This window comes from Anopheles funestus, chromosome 2RL (genome assembly GCF_943734845.2).
Source record: "Anopheles funestus chromosome 2RL, idAnoFuneDA-416_04, whole genome shotgun sequence".
Classification (NCBI taxonomy): Eukaryota; Metazoa; Arthropoda; class Insecta; order Diptera; family Culicidae; genus Anopheles; species Anopheles funestus.
The window spans coordinates 30,721,285-30,737,321 of NC_064598.1; the positions used below are offsets into that span (position 1 = coordinate 30,721,285).

The 16,037-nt window shown below is 41.7% G+C and overlaps 4 protein-coding genes across 8 annotated transcripts; 1 reads left to right on the forward strand and 3 right to left on the reverse strand.

Moving 5' to 3' along the window:
• Positions 1-1,597: 1,597 nt before the first annotated feature.
• On the reverse strand, positions 1,598-4,516 carry LOC125765822 (mediator of RNA polymerase II transcription subunit 31). Of its 5 annotated transcripts, none has more exons than XM_049431310.1 (5): positions 4,260-4,514; positions 4,163-4,189; positions 3,008-3,476; positions 2,539-2,628; positions 1,598-2,450 (listed from the first exon to the last, which is right to left on the reverse strand). In XM_049431310.1, exons 3-5 carry the CDS (start codon positions 3,036-3,038, stop codon positions 1,780-1,782), a joined length of 792 nt encoding a protein of 263 aa, XP_049287267.1. In that variant the 5' UTR covers positions 3,039-3,476; positions 4,163-4,189; positions 4,260-4,514; the 3' UTR covers positions 1,598-1,779. The 5 variants fall into 5 exon arrangements, with proteins under 5 accessions (XP_049287267.1, XP_049287268.1, XP_049287266.1 ...); XM_049431311.1 differs by having other exon boundaries at positions 4,257-4,514; XM_049431309.1 differs by lacking the exon at positions 4,163-4,189 and having other exon boundaries at positions 4,257-4,514.
• Positions 4,517-4,783: 267 nt separating this feature from the next.
• On the forward strand, positions 4,784-7,375 carry LOC125765821 (tetraspanin-33-like). Its single transcript, XM_049431307.1, has one exon. It carries the CDS (start codon positions 5,185-5,187, stop codon positions 6,016-6,018), a length of 834 nt encoding a protein of 277 aa, XP_049287264.1. The 5' UTR covers positions 4,784-5,184; the 3' UTR covers positions 6,019-7,375.
• Position 7,376: 1 nt separating this feature from the next.
• Positions 7,377-8,680, reverse strand: LOC125765824 (RNA-binding protein 7). The gene is made up of 2 exons (XM_049431313.1): positions 8,451-8,680; positions 7,377-8,378 (listed from the first exon to the last, which is right to left on the reverse strand). The coding sequence occupies exons 1-2, from the start codon at positions 8,532-8,534 to the stop codon at positions 7,671-7,673; spliced, it is 792 nt and encodes a 263-aa protein (XP_049287270.1). The 5' UTR covers positions 8,535-8,680; the 3' UTR covers positions 7,377-7,670.
• A 6,141-nt stretch (positions 8,681-14,821) lies between these two features.
• LOC125765816 (uncharacterized) lies at positions 14,822-15,995 on the reverse strand. Its single transcript, XM_049431296.1, has 2 exons — positions 15,846-15,995; positions 14,822-15,766 (listed from the first exon to the last, which is right to left on the reverse strand). The coding sequence occupies exons 1-2, from the start codon at positions 15,993-15,995 to the stop codon at positions 14,984-14,986; spliced, it is 933 nt and encodes a 310-aa protein (XP_049287253.1). The 3' UTR covers positions 14,822-14,983.
• Between the last annotated feature and the right edge of the window lie 42 nt (positions 15,996-16,037).

Here is a 16,037-nt window from a genome sequence, read left to right on the forward strand (position 1 = left end):
CATTGTCACTTTCCACGCTTGATCGATAGCGGAAGATATTTCCTTTAACGAAATAAAAAAATAATCATAAAAAAACGATTCAACAATTAAATCGATAAAGGAAATAAGTTTAATTTTCCCTCATTTTCGATCGATGTAAATTAATGGCACAGCACGGTGCCCAGGAAACAAAGGTGTATTGAAGAGTATTTTAACTGTTTCCTGAATGAACTAATTATCAACAAAAAAACAACCTTCTAACATTAGATGTAATGTTCACAACGTAAGAGTAACCCATTAGGAGCTACTTTATTGTCGTATTGATTTAGCGTATTTCATGCTGATCTCATTTTTCAAGTGTCATCAAATCTAACTGCAAATACTCCGGTTCGTGGATACGATCGGTTCCCATGCCATATCTGCGTGCAACATTTTTTTTCCATTTTGTACAGAAAGTGATTTTTGGACAACCGTTAATGAACAAACAAAACTGCCCAGGCCCCCAGAAACAACAACAGCAGTACCGCGATGTGTTTATGTGATTTTCCCTAGCCCCCTCGCCCTCAGTTATGTGCTTTCGTTCACAAAAATCATCGATCGTTCACCTGGCGGTTGGATACAAACCGATTAATATCGGAACACCCGTTAGATCTCGTTACCCTCGTGGTCAGCCTCAGTAGGGCACAACACGTTTCCGAACGCTTGTTCCGAAAACTGATCAATATTGGTTGAAATTGGGAAAATGACCAATCGATGCGATCGATTTTGAAAAGGTTTTTGAAATGGTCCAATACAAAAGTGCAGCTATGCACATTTTTATGTATTTTTGTGTGAAGATCTTCAGTTTTTTAAATGATGGCTTATAAATATAAGCAATGAAAATGAAGCACATACCTACTTTTATACTATTTTTTTCCCAAATTTTCACTCCAAGAGTAGCTACACGATTGTTTGTTCAATAAATGAAGGTCTTTAGTCACCCTCGGTATGTAAGCTCCACCAATTTACTGTTCACTTTTGACAAGATTACTGTGGATCAACATTGATCAGTAGTTGAATAACTCGAGTTTAACCAGTTGCACGATGAAAAAAGAAAATAGTTTTATCTATTTTTTATGGATTCAGCATCATGTCGTTATCATGCGATTTTTTTTAAATTGTCATCCATAACTTCCGGAAGATCAAAAAATTTATTGGCTGCAATGATTTATCATTTGTTCTTTGCACCATTTACTAGTACTTGTAGTGATTCTTTTTTACATTGGATTTTGTTCTGTTTTCATTTATGGGCAAACCGCTAACCCATTTTCATTCGGTAATTTGACTGAAAATTTTAAAAAATTACCATTTTTAGTTAGAATCGCAAATTTGATTGTTCAGTTCGACAAGCACTAGTAAACTTAGTGTATTCTTTCAAAATATTTTGACATTTTTTGGATTCCGATGATTTTCTTCTGGATATTGCAAACTTAGGCTTTTGCTGAGCTACGATATTTTTGTTTGTTATTTTGAAACATTTGCAAACCATTTTTGAAGCTTCCGGATGTATGTCTCTCGTTAAGTAAGTTATGTTTTATGATACTTTTCTCTGGATCAAATAATACCAACACAGATCAGATTATATTTAATTGTGTCTATTATTAGGTTTAAGTTCTACACTGTACGCTATGTAATATTTCTAAAAAAAAAAACAGTCTTTATACAACCAACGACAACCAACATTCCTATACGTTTTGCAAACGCAACATATTAGCATTGCAGTTTTAACTAATTGGTTGACCATTTGGAGAAACGCTACGCTTAAGGAACTTTTTGATTGATGCCTCCGCCAGGTATGCCGCTTCCGCTGCCAATTGTCCCCAGCGGATTACCCAGCATACCGCTACCACTTCCCCCTACACCGTTGTGTTGCGTAATTCCGGCACCATTTTGCTGCTGCTGCTGCTGTTGCTGCTGTTGCTGGCCGACGGATGTTGGCACATTCACGTTGCCACTGTTTGGACCGTTGTTGCTGCTGCTACCATTATTGTTGCTACCGATACCACCAACGCCACCCACACCACTGTTGTTGGCACCCCCGTTGTTGCTGATCGTGTTTCCATTATTGCTACCATTATTACTACTGTTCGGCATGATGGCAGGGTCGTTCGAGAGCAATGTGCCTTGGACACCGCCTCCGACCGGCTGTCCACCTACCGCCAATCCCGTCAGACTAGTTGTCCCGAGTGCGGTAAGCCGTGTGCGCCGGCGGGTGTAGTGCTGCCAAAGGAGGATCGCCTGATCGTCGATGAATTTACAGCACTGCGCACTGACGATCTCGCGCCGAAAGTGTTCGTATTGTAGAAGATCCAGAAAATATAGACACATGGGAAACTTGAGGTATTTCGCGTACTCGGGCTCCTTCCAGTACAGTAGATATTTTAAGTAGTTTACAAATGCGGCATCCTTAAAGTATCCTCGTTGAGCTAAAACTAAATTAGCAAGCAGACAGATAAACAATTAGTGGAAACAAATGAAAAATTAATGGATCAGATGGTCAATCTGTATCACCGTACTTACAATGCAAATAGTTAGGATTTGCCAAACATTGCACAAATTCTAGCTCAACCTGAAATCTTAGCTTTTGCGCATCTTCCGATTCAACCGGTACTGCAAGATAGGAAGAAACCGTCAGGAATGAGAAAGAAAATAAAAACACGCCGTACATGCATTAGTTCCACGTTTAGGCAGATAATTCGGTTCTTCGATAGTATGCAGCAAAATGGTAAAATACAGAGAATTAGCTAGACGTGTACCGATTGTGCATGCCAATTTTTGGACAGGGTTATGTGCAGTAGCAAAACATAACAAAGTATATAACAACCCATCGGAACAATACTTTCTGTATAGAGAAGCATACAAACATACAAATACTCTAGCCGCTATTACATTGTTATTTTAAAAAAACATTTCGGTACATATACTTATGATTAAATTACAGTAAGGAAGAAATAGGTGGTAGAAAAGTAGAATAACATAAAGTACTTACATTTACCCTTCCCGACCATTTTATTAGCCATGGCGTTTTAATGTGTTTTTTTTTCGTGTTTCGATATGTATGTGTGTCTGTGTATGTGTGTATATATATGATTGGTATGTGCTTTATCTTTACTTGTACGCAAAGATCTTCCAAAGGCTAAGTGGGTGTTCTGCAGTGATCGTTTAAACGATAATAGAGTAGAGTGTGCTTGATTTAAATCTATACTGGATATGCTAATGCTCTAGATTTTCCAGCTTGAACGAGGTAACAGAAACTAGAAGCTAAAATTCAAAACAATGAAGAAATTAAGGGATACACTAGCGGAGCCCACTGATAGGAGCGCTTCCGGCAAATTAAGCACAATGCGACGTGTAGGGAAGATGGGATTACAACTGGGAGAATCTAACCAGAAGGATATTTGTGTGGGAAGGAGTTGCGCTTGTTCACTTGCTATCCGCTTCTTTACGCCGATCATAAGCTAGTGCAGCAAAAGATGTGGGACGATCATTGAACACAGGAGGAAGAGAAAAAAGAGAAAGAAAAAAAACAAATAAAATCAGGAGCTTATTATTTACAACATAACAACAGGAACGGTGCTAGAAAGAACACGGATACATATACCGCGTGTGTGGTTTATGTACACTATCAACAATGATTGGCAAACTTTCCACCATCACGTTAGTGTTTGCAAGGTGGCAAGGTGCAATTAGCACAGGTATGGGTTCACTTTTCGATTTAGATTCATACTACAGCAAACGTGTTCTGAGCAGTTCCGTACTCGCTGCATGATGATGGAGAGATTGCCGTGCGGTCTTTACAGGATTCGTGCACTTTACTGATTTGGAAATCTACTTTCATGGAGACCTTGAGTTGAAAACCCCGTACAAATGGGTAAGGCTTGACAGTCCTTTTGATCAAAGATATAATAATACCATATTTAACATTAATATGGTCGGCAGTGGAAGTGCAAGGTGCACTAACTACCAGCCAGACCACACCGACCGTAACCGGACCGGTGACCAGTCAACATAACAATCTCTGCAGTGGGCTAAGTTCTCTAGCAAGCTGGCTACGCAGTTCTGATTAACGAATTCAAGGTACAAATTTCATCAGCAAATTGCAAACGAACGCAAACCGTAACAGGTACACATTAATGGAACGTACAGAGAGCTTGGTGCAAAAATTGGCCATCTAAACACAGGAAGGTAATAAGAAACGTGATGATTTATGATCTCCACAACAAGCAAACCGTACTCACAACCGTATGGGTTCATGATAGACATTCGCTGTAAGCACAACACACCGCCTGATACTGTGGCTCGATCGGAGTTTGTGCGTGTTTTCAGTCCAGATTTAATGTGGGCCCGCCGACGAAACGATTGTTTTCCATCGATATTTTAGCACACACGCACTTTTTTCCTTGCCGCTTTTTGTCGTCCTTTCCTTGTGTTGCCTTTTGCTGCGTTTTGACGCGTCAAATTCGCTTGACTTTTTTCTTATTTGGTTGCCAATTTGACAGTATCGTTTTGACATTGGGATGAAACTGGACGATTTCGTTAAAAATTTGAAGCATTTGACAGCAGGTTTCGTCAAAAATATTTTTGCTTCATATTATTGCAAAAAATACTGTAATAACTTTATTTTTTGGATTACAAAAAAAATCCTTCACAAACCACATTAATACAGGAAATTACGCAACATATTTTCTTGCGTTCCTAAGCTACAATTCCATGTAAAGAAAAAAGATTTGTTTTATTGTTCATCTACCGCTGTAGTGTTTGCGACACGACCCCTGTAAATAAATCATTGACTGGAGAAGAGAGAAAAAAGGCAGAAAAGCCAAGTTTAGAAGCAAATTTTCATAGCTCGGTTTCGAAAGTGGAAAGGATTTTTTTCTCGATTGGTGTTTAGTTTACTGTGGTGTAGTGGTGCCGTATAAAGCTCGTCGAAACCATGATTCATAATCGACGGATGTCCTAGTTAGTGCTGCTACGTTTCTGGTGCAGTGTGTTGCAAGAAATCGTAAACAAAGGATTTCCTACGCTGGCCAATGCCACTGGTGGCAGTCCAGATCAGCAGCATCTTGCCTGAAAAAGCCAGCTCCTAGTGTCAGCTAACTGGAGCATTATCTATCCCTTATAAGGGTACGCAAGCGAGGCTGAAGGACAACGACACAGCACAACAAAATGCCCCCGTATCGCTATCCTACTAACAACTTTACGTACGTGAGTTCCTGCGTAAAGTATATGATATTTCTGCTCAACTTCATATTCTGGCTGTTTGGTGGACTGCTGATCGGTATCGGATTTTACGCATTCGTCGACAAATGGCAGGCAACGGGACTGATAAAGCTGGAAACGTTCTACGACATCGTACTGAACCTGTCGCTAGTGATGATCATCGCAGGAGGCATCGTGTTTGTGGTTAGCCTAGCTGGTTGCCTCGGTGCACTGCGGGAAAACACCTGCCTGCTAAAGTTCTACTCACTTTGCCTGCTGATCTTTTTCCTTTGCGAAATGGCCATTGCCATCACGGCGTTCGTGTTTCCCCACAAGGTAAACGCGGTGCTGGAGGAATCGTTTACGGACAAAATCATTACCACCTATCGGGATGATCCGGACCTGCAGAATCTCATCGACTTTGCCCAGCAAGAGTTCCACTGCTGTGGGCTGAGCAACGAAGGCTACCTGGACTGGGGAAAGAACGAATACTTCAACTGCTCTTCGCCGAGTGTGGAAAAGTGCGGTGTACCGTACAGCTGCTGCATCAACGCGACGGACATTTCTTCCGGGCTGGTTAACATAATGTGCGGCTACCACATCCAGCAGCAATCGGTGGCCGCAGCTAGTAAAAAGATCTGGACCAACGGTTGCATCGAAATAGTGCGCGTGTGGGCCGAACGAAACCTTTACGTGATTGCGGGCATAGCGCTCGGGGCCGCCATCAGTCAGCTTTTCATCATCTATCTGGCTAAAACGCTCGAAGGACAGATAGACCTGCAGAAGAGTAGCTGGTCATAGTGAATTTACGTAGGGTGGGGAGGTGGTGGCCGACCAGTATGATCAACGCGAGCGCAGAAACGGACGGACGGACGCGGGAACCAAAAGATGGAGAAAAAAACACAGAAAAGAGACGAAAAATTTGCGAAGCACAATGGCGTGTTTTGTCGTACAGATCTGCGCAATGATCGGGACAGCTACACACACATTATTTCCTTCATCGTTCGCAGCATTCAGCATAAACCGCAGAGGGTGGTGGGTGAGTAGCAATGTGCAACCACCGCGCTCTGCATTGCGCTATAAAGATGTGTCCGCTTTCCATTTCCTCCTACCCTACCAACTAGCGCACCCTAACGTGCTACGAGAGATCATTGGATGAGGTTCATAGTTTACGCAAAGCTCAGTGCGCTTCGGTTAAGCAATTAGCCTGACACGTAAAGACACGCGCGCAAACTTCAGTGTTGTGAACAAACACACACTGCTAGCTAATTGAATTGTTTGTCTGTTTTTTTTCCTGCTACAGATGCACTTTTGTTTGTGAGATTTATCGAAGGAAACGATTCCAACTTTTATCAGTAGGCGACCATAATCACTTTTTTTCCTTTTAATTTATAAGCATCTGTTTCATGCTCGCAGATTCTCGGTTTTCAAATCAATCATCAAAATCATCCCCTATCACTCACTAGTTCTAAATGTTCATTCCATCGGAAAATAGGATGGAGCGTTGTAGCGGTGCAAGATTCCAATGACATCGATCGATTTTTCTGCACAAGAACGACTGATATGCACAAGAGCAAACTGGATGATGATGTTAAGGCAAGGGACAAGAACATAACTATATATTTACGTGTAAACTAGACTGTTCATCCTTGAATCGTTTGCAATCCCTTTAGACATTGCTACCCAGAGATAGCAAACAAAAAAAAAGAAAAAAGAAAAAAAGTACTGGCGTATCTCATTTACAATCTCAAATGCTCGGTGGCTGAGTAGCAGAATATCAAATTTAACTTTTAACAAGCGGAAACGCGTACGCATTTCGTTTGCGTTTCTTCCTGATGTGTAGCGACATAGATAACGTGTGACAAAACTATTCCAACTTCCGTGCAAGCCAGCAGCAGTGACTCATGCATAGGGCCCCTCGCTGGCTGACACACTATTGATTCCATGTTTTAAAATGCACGCGACACGAGGTAGAGTCAATGAGGAATGATGAGTTCGAGCAGAGTGGAGGTTCAAAATCGGAAACGTAACGACTGTGCTGACTTTAAAATACTGTAAGCCAATTCTATGTCATATATTTGTAAAGCTCAATAGAATTGTATTAAATAGGTATTTGAGAAAGAATAAAGGAAATATAAACCGTGTCATACAGCATAAATATGGAAACGATTTGTTTTTTTTTGTTACCGGGTGGTTCGTACACCGGCCATGGTTTCAATTTTATTATCCACACACAAAACCCTTAAATTGGGGTTTGGCGAGAGTTGATTCAAATTTGAATACTACAATCATTCGAAATATTTACAACATGCTGCTGCCATCATCCGTTCACTTGAGTGATTCATCGTCCTCACATATATGCATATATAACATCACCGTCCCGACTATCGAGATGGTTGAAGTAAATAAGAAAGATTTTGTTTGTTTGTACCATAATGCAACTGTTCAACCCACTATCTGCGTCGCCGATTGCTTCGATGATGGTCTTTTTCGCGATCGTTATTATGTCGTCCACTGTTGCTGTCGTAGCGGTGGCGTTTATGCGAATCATTACGATCATGGTTATAGTCGTAACGGTCGTCTCGCGAATACGGTTTATTGTGATGACGATCGCGATGGTGCGATCGATCACTGTGCGTTATTTTCGTACGCAGCGAACTCTGCTGCTGGTTGGCATCGTTCAAAGGGGGAAGATCCGCACCAAGCATTTGCTGACCCAGCTGAGCCAATAGATCCGGTGTAAATACGAACGGTGAACTGCTCAGAGCCATCGACATCGTAGCCAATATGTCATTTTGTCCGTACATTGCATTTAGACTGTCCAGATTTATATTCGACGAGGCGAATGCATTACCATCCATCGGCTGTTGCTGTGGGAAATGCACTGGTGCTGCATCGTTGGAATATCGTGTGTCTGTGTTATTGCTTCTACTACCGCTACCCATAGGATGATTAAAATTCGTTTGGGTTAAAGCAGTGCTAGCGTTGGGTCCGTTGCGTGTTTTTCTGTGCAGTGTAAGTGGACGTTGCAGTAGCGCTGTGCCCTCGAATATGTTCAATGCATACTCCACACTACAGGCGTGTGCGAACGTAATGAAGGCGTAACTTCGTTGGCGCCTATCACCATCACGGGGAATCTTTACTTTCTCGAGCGGACCAGCCTACAAAACAGGGAACATTTTTACAAGGGCTTTATTTTGAAAGAACTTATTATTTGTAAACCCATGCCTTACCTGAAGAAACAACTCGTACAGCAACTCTTCCGTAACACTTTCGCTCAGATTTCCACACCACAGCGTTCTCTCGTCTTCGCTCATGATTGTTTGGACGATTAGATTGATTGCGAATGAATAAACACAGGAAACTAATGCCTACTTAGCCAAACGGCGCGAAAACAAATCGCTTGTACTCTGTGTTGCTACGAAACTAAACGCCATTCTGAAAGTCCGGAAAGTTGTTTTGACATTCCCAAGCAAAAAGTTTCGACTTGTCAAGAGCAAATGACAGAACGTCTCCCTCTAAAAAATATTCCGTGCCTGCTCGCACTGACACTGAGCGAAAGACGGTCAGAAAGCTCGAGTCGAGTCTGATGAGTTTTCTCATGCTGTTCGCTTCTCTTGGGTTATGCCCTCCTGCTCGTACTCACGCTCGTTCTACCGTCGATACAAAAGTGTACAATCCGCGCGGTTGTCAGACTGCTCCAAACACCAACAACACCAACAAATGCATTGGTTTACAACAAATCGAAGCTACCCGAGTTGTTCGCGGGATCGTATACAGAATCGCTGATGAATCGCTGTACATTTGCTTTCCTATTTTTAATAATTATTATTAACATAATTATTAGTTCATATTATGAGAGGCGAATTCACCAAGACATCATACAAAAATAAAACAACAGCAAACATGATCGAAGCCTCTTTATGTTACTGTTTTCTACCACGATTTTGTTGTGAGCTAATAGACGTTTTGGGCGTTGGAATCCGATTTGATTATACGACCGTGAAATAAAGAACCACCAAAGTACTAATTCGTCGTATGCTCACACTGCAGAATTATCCCAACATTTGTATCATGCGTATACATTGTATCATGTGCATGTGAAGCTAATGATGATAAAACAGTCGTGAGTAGTCAAAAACTGGAGCGTAAAACAATAGTGTTTCGTGATCCCAATGATTCAAACGATATTTTATCTTAAGGAATATATGCATGGCTTGTCGTTCAGACCCATCGTCAAATGATCAACCGATGAAATAATGCGCAAACTATTTGTGACAAGGCGTTCTGACGAACGTACCACAGCTTCACACGGTTGTGGAATAATAGTCATAATAGACTGAACAATACAATTAAAATAACATTGGAATTGATTGTGAATTGAAATATCTACACACAGCTATGTTGTGTTTATGTAGCTCTGTTTATGTTTCATAACATATTTTTAACACGTTACAGCTTTCTTTGTGTTTTGAAAGATAAACAGCTCTATCAATTTAATATGAATAACAATTCTGTTGGCATTTCTCTTAATACAAATCGATTGCGTGGCCGATGTTCCGCGAAGCATTCTTCTAATGCTTGTCTTTACCAGCCAGAGTTGCTGATCACAACATTTCATTTGCCATCGATCCTTTCATTCAATTGCTCATTGCATTGCATTGCACCAGCTAAGTCCGTGAGCCAAACTGTTTCTGTAGGATGCGACCGTAGCGACACTTCCTGGAAAAATAATATTAAGTGCAAAACATATCACAACACAGCTGAACGTAACACACGGAACATTCTCTAGCGTTCTCTTCTTACCAGCGCAATCGATGCCGTGCAAAAGATGCTCAGGCACTTTAAATAAAAGGCGCATGTAGAAATTCAAACGCAATGAAACATTTAACAGTGCACTGTACATGAACATACTTCGCGACATCTGTAATGATCCTATTCGGTATCAAGCAAGAGCCAAGAATATGTACGATTGATAATGTTCTGGTATGGCTTTGCATATTAGATGTCACGAAAGCCTACGAAAAAAGGAATGTTTATTTTAACAACAAACCCATACATAATTCAACAAATATCATTGTAAAATCCTCAAAATAAAGCTACGTAAAAACGGTCCGTGTGCGAGGATCGCCATTCTATGTTGAAAAATAAAAACACTCGTACAAAAAACACCAACCTAAAAATCATTATTGCTCAGATCAGTGCACAACATTTTGATGCATCGCGCACGAACCATCACCAACAATAGAACCATAACAGAACAGCTGATGGTACTTCGTTCGAGGCACTGCACGTAGAACAAAACCTGGTCCGTATCAATCCTTTTGGCGCCAAATTGTTGGTACCATCGGTTCGCGGACGCTTGAAACACCACGGTAAATTGCCTCCAAATGTAAGTCTGGGATCGATTCCCGATATTTCCTACCATTACTATCTTTACAGAAAACACACATGGGCGAGCTGGCAATATCACTCCCGTATATGACTATCATACTTACCCTTGCGCACATCGCGCGAGGATACCCTAACCACCCGACAGACAAAGAGACCTCAAATTTGAGAGAATTACGGTAAAAGATCAAGAAGAACATGGAAAACGACGGCGAAACCCGAAAAAAAGCATGAAACCCTTGATTGTGTGTGTGAGCCGACAGAGTTTGTTGAAGCTAGAATTGTTTCCATCTCGTTCTGACCTACATTGTTATCCTGCGTCCTTACTCTAGCGTTCATCCCACACTGTGACGAGCTCAGTTTGCTGTGCGCTAAGTCCAGGGTGGACGTGTTGTGGGACTTAGCAAATTTTATATTTGTTTGTGCGTGAATGATGCGCGGAAGTTAGCAAGTATGTGCGATTGCTTTGTGCAGTGCAATATGCTGACCAGTGTTGTGATTTATGTAGAGTTGATGTGCCTTTTTATGCCATTAACGTGTGGTGTTAGTTTTTTCCCTTCACTCCGTGCTTGCTTCGGCAAGCGCATTGAAATGTAGTGAGGGAAAAAACTTTCGGTGCATGTTGTGGAAACTTCTTCCCATTTTCACACGACGATGAATTCAGTTGGTGTTGTGTTTGGTGTTTGAATGTTTATGCGTGTATTTTGGTGATAAATAGTGTCAAAACATATTGTACGCGTTGGTACAGGATAGTGTTTTCGTCTTCCTTTTGTGCTTCTTTTGTGCTGCGTCATTTGCCGTGCGCACACTGTAATCCTGTGTGCAGTGAAGGATCGTTTTTTCTTCTTGCGCTGTTTGCCGCATCGTACGCGCACCCTAATCCAGTGTGCCGTGAAGGATCGTGTTTTTGTCGTCCTCTTCGGTGTTGTTCGTGTGTCGTCGTGTTTGCCATGCAGCGAAGCATGCGACATGACACACACTGTTACACGTCTTACACTATAATTGTAGAGCGGTGCTACAGCCCCGCCTACTTAAAAATCAGGAAAAAGCTCAAAAAATCAAAAACAGAACGAGAGGTCGCGATACGTTTTTGAATAGGGGCGCGCGAGAAGCACATAGGTTGCGTACACATGACGGCTCATGAGACGTCCAAAAAAGCCGAAGTCATACAAAATTTCAAAAAAATTGGGTCCTGTCCTGGACGCGTCCACAAATCACGAGGAGAAAGAGGATTCGGGAATTATACCTGGGATCTTCGCGAAGTGAAAAAGGATTCGGAAATTATACCTGCGATCCGCATTAGAATACCACGTACGCTGCATTCGGGGTAGCACTCGGTAAAGCGTTGTTTTGCTTAAGCGTGCAGTAAGCATAGAGGGTTTGTTTCGGCTTTCTACGAAGTTACTTGTGGACGTGGGCAGGGCGTGGGCGTCACGTGTGAGTTGGGCCATAGGGGTCGTCGATTCCAGCAGTGGCTTCGCGTCGAGTAGTTTAAATACCCATATTTTGATACCCGGGCATGAAATAATAGTACGGTCTAAATCCTATCCCAATCGGACGTTTTGTATGAGTTTCGGCAAAAGTTGCGTCCTATTTTTCGTATACCGAAACGTTTTCCGCTATTTGTTCCGACAATCAGTCAGTCTCGTCCAAACAGCAGGAGGACTGCAGGATTTTTGCTGTCATCGTGCGGATGTCTAGCAAAAAGCTCAATTTCAAAATTAAAGCAAAAAGCTTGTCACAGCCGTTGCCACATTATTTTTTTTATGTGTGGCGATCGACCGTCTTTTTTTTCTCTTGCTTGCTCCTGCTAATTCTAGTATTTGTTCGATTCGCGAGTTCTGTTCTGTGCTGGTGTGTCTTGCATCGCGTTCGTTCGTTCGTTCTGCCTGTGGCTTGTCGGTTTGTTTCGTTTTGACTAGTGGTATAGGATTTAGACCGTACTATTATTTCAAGGTTAGGGTATCCTCGCGTCATGTGCGCAAGGGTAAGTATGATTAGTCATATACTGGAGTGATATTGCTAGCTCGCCCATGTGTGTTTTCTGTAAAGATAGTAATGGTAGGAAATATCGGGAATCGATCCCAGACTTACATTTGGAGGCAATTTACCGTGGTGTTTCAAGCGTCCGCGAACCGATGGTACCAACAATTTGGCGCCAAAAGGATTGATACGGACCAGGTTTTGTTCTACGTGCGATGCTTCGAACGAAGTACCATCAGCTGTTCTGTTATGGTTCTATTGTTGGTGATGGTTCGTGCGCGATGCATCAAAATGTTGTGCACTGATCTGAGCAATAATGATTTTTAGGTTGGTGTTTTTTGTACGAGTGTTTTTATTTTTGAACATAGAATGGCGATCCTCGCACACGGACCGTTTTTACGTAGCTTTAGTTTGGCGATTTTACAATGATATTTGTTGAATTATGTATGGGTTTGTTGTTAAAATAAACATTCCTTTTTTCGTAGGCATTCGTGACATCTAATATGCAAAGCCATACCAGAACATTATCTTGGCTCAAACATATTCTTGGCTCTTGCTTGATACCGAATAGGATCATTACAGATGTCGCGAAGTACGTTCATGTACAGTGCACTGTTAAATGTTTCATTGCGTTTCAATTTCTACACGCGCTTTTTATTCCTTTTTACGTGATTGCTGGTAAGAAGGAAACGCTAGAGAATGTTCCATGTGTTACGTTCAGCTGTGTTGTGATATGTTTTGCACTTAATATTAGTGTCGCTACGGTCGCATCCTACAGAAACAGTTTGGCCACGGGCTTAGCTGTTGCAATGCAATGCAATGCAATGCAATGAGCAATTGAATGAAAGGATCGATGGCAAATGAAATGTTGTGATCAGCAACTCTGGCCGGCAAAGGCAAGCATTAGAAGAATGCTTCGCGGAACACCGGCCACGCAATCGATTTGTATTAAGAGAAATGCAAACAGAATTATTAGACATATTAAATTGATAGAGCTGTTTATCTTTCACAACATGAAGAAAGCTGTAACGTGTTCCAAAATATGTTATGAAACTTAAAAAGAGCTACATTAACACAACATAGCTGTGTTCCAATGTTGTTCTAATATTATTGTTCAGTATATTATGACTATTATTCCACAACCGTGTGAAGCTGTACGAACGTACCAGTTTTTGACTACTCACGACTGTTTTATCATCAACAGCTTCCATGCATATGATACGACGTATACACATGATACAAATGTTGGGATAATTCTACAGTGTGAGCATATGACGAACTAGTACTTTGGTGGTTCTTTATTTCACGGTCCTATAATCAAATCGGATTCCAACGCCCAAAACGTCTATTAGCTCATAACAAAATCGTGGTAGAAAACAGCAACAGCTTCGACACATGAGCATGAGCTGTTGTTTTATTTTTGTATGATGTCTTGGTGCATTCGCCTCTCATAATATGAACTAATAATTATGTTAATAATAATGATAAAAATTAGGAAAGCAAACGTACAGCGATTCATCAGCGATTCTGTATACGATCCCGCAAACAATTCGGATAGCTTCGATTTGTTGTAAACCAATGCATTTGTTGGTGTTGTTGGTGTTTGGAGCAGTCTGACAACCGCACAGATTGTATACTTTTGTATCGACGGTAGAACGAGCGTGAGTACGAGCAAGAGGGCATAACCCAAGAGAAGCGAACAGCATGAGAAAACTCATCAGACTCGACTCGAGCTTTCTGACCGTCTTTCGCTCAGTGTCAGTGCGAGCAGGCACGGAATATTTTTTAGAGGGAGACGTTCTGTCATTTGCTCTTGACAAGTCGAAACTTTTTGCTTGGGTATACCACTAGTCAAAACGAAACAAACCGACAAGCCACAGGCAGAACGAACGAACGAACGCGATGCAAGACACACCAGCGCAGAACAGAACTCGCGAATCGAACAAATACTAGAATAAGCAGGAGCAAGCAAGAGAAAAAAAAGACGGTCGACCGCCACATATAGAAAAAAAGTGTTGTGGCAACGGCTGTGACAAGCTTTTTTGCTTTAATTTTGAAATTGAGCTTTTTGCTAGACATTCGCACGATGACAGCAAAAATCCTGCAGTCCTTCTGCTGTTTGGGCGAAATCGACTGATTTCCGGAACAAATAGCGGAAAACGTTTCGGTATACGAAATATAGGTCGAAATTTATGCCGAAGTTCATTCCAAACGTCCGATTGGGGTCCATACTTACTTTCGATGAGTTTGTTCTTTCGTTAAAAATGGCAATTGATTTAAATGAATAAAAACCGTTATTTTTACTGCAGGAAAAAAACACCGTTTTACTCTACGCTGGTTTTATTGCGTTGGTTTTAGTATCAGATCAGTGAACATTAAGATGCAGAAAATTTTATATCGTTGTTTGATCGTCATCCGACATCAGCGGTAAGATAAAGTACTCCACAAAAATGTGCGAACTATCGCTATTTTCTATCATCACTTGCAATCCGAGCAAACCCTCGCTGTTGGTACGCAGGGCAACTTTCGACGATAATGCTAGCGTCCGCATAGCTAGCCGAAAGTGATGAAATTTGTACCGATTACGGCTAGCGTCGTTGCAGCTAAAAGTGATAAGCATATCGCTGGTATTGGTTATTTCCACACTAGTTTCCGAATGCAACTCTCCAAACGAATGAAACTTTAAATGTGGCGCATCCGGAGAAATGGCCACCTCAATCTCATCACAGTTGCGATCCATCTCACTCAGCAGGTGGAAAAACTCCGCACCCTTCACATTGATCTTGCTCACTATTTGTTGTTCATCTTCAAAATCAAGCTCCATGAAGTCAAACGGTTCCATCGTTCGCACGGAACACTCCGTAATAAGGCTATCCTCGCCATGCTGCTCCAGTATTACGATCAACGGTGCTCCAGTGCCTTTTTGGATCATTTTAAGGCTCGAATTGTAATCCCCGGCGGTAAACATACTCAGACAATCGGTAAACACCTTCAGGTTTAATCCGAACGCAACGAAAAGCTGGGTGTCCGCTGTGTCCGATGACGGGGGTGGTTTAGCCATGGCAAGCTTGAAGTCCGAAAAACAGGCCCGAGTAATGTACGCCGATGCCTGGATACTTTTCGCATCCTCCACGATCACCTTCATACCATCGTTGCTTAGCTGTACTATTGCATTCTAAAATTTTGAAAATAAAACAACACGTTTTGATAAATCGACCACTTCGTAGTATACGTACGACCACATTTCAGCTTACATCGACAAAATTCACCGCCTTCATTACGTTGTACAGCATGGAAAAATTGTTCAACACCGCCTGAAATTGTATCTGACTAAACTGCGATTGGGTTACCATTTTGGGGTTTAAAATAATCCCTTTGCTAAACAAACGCTTCGTTCTTTGCATCAAACTGTGCAGCAATGCCGCCGCCGCTGTGTTTGGCTGTTT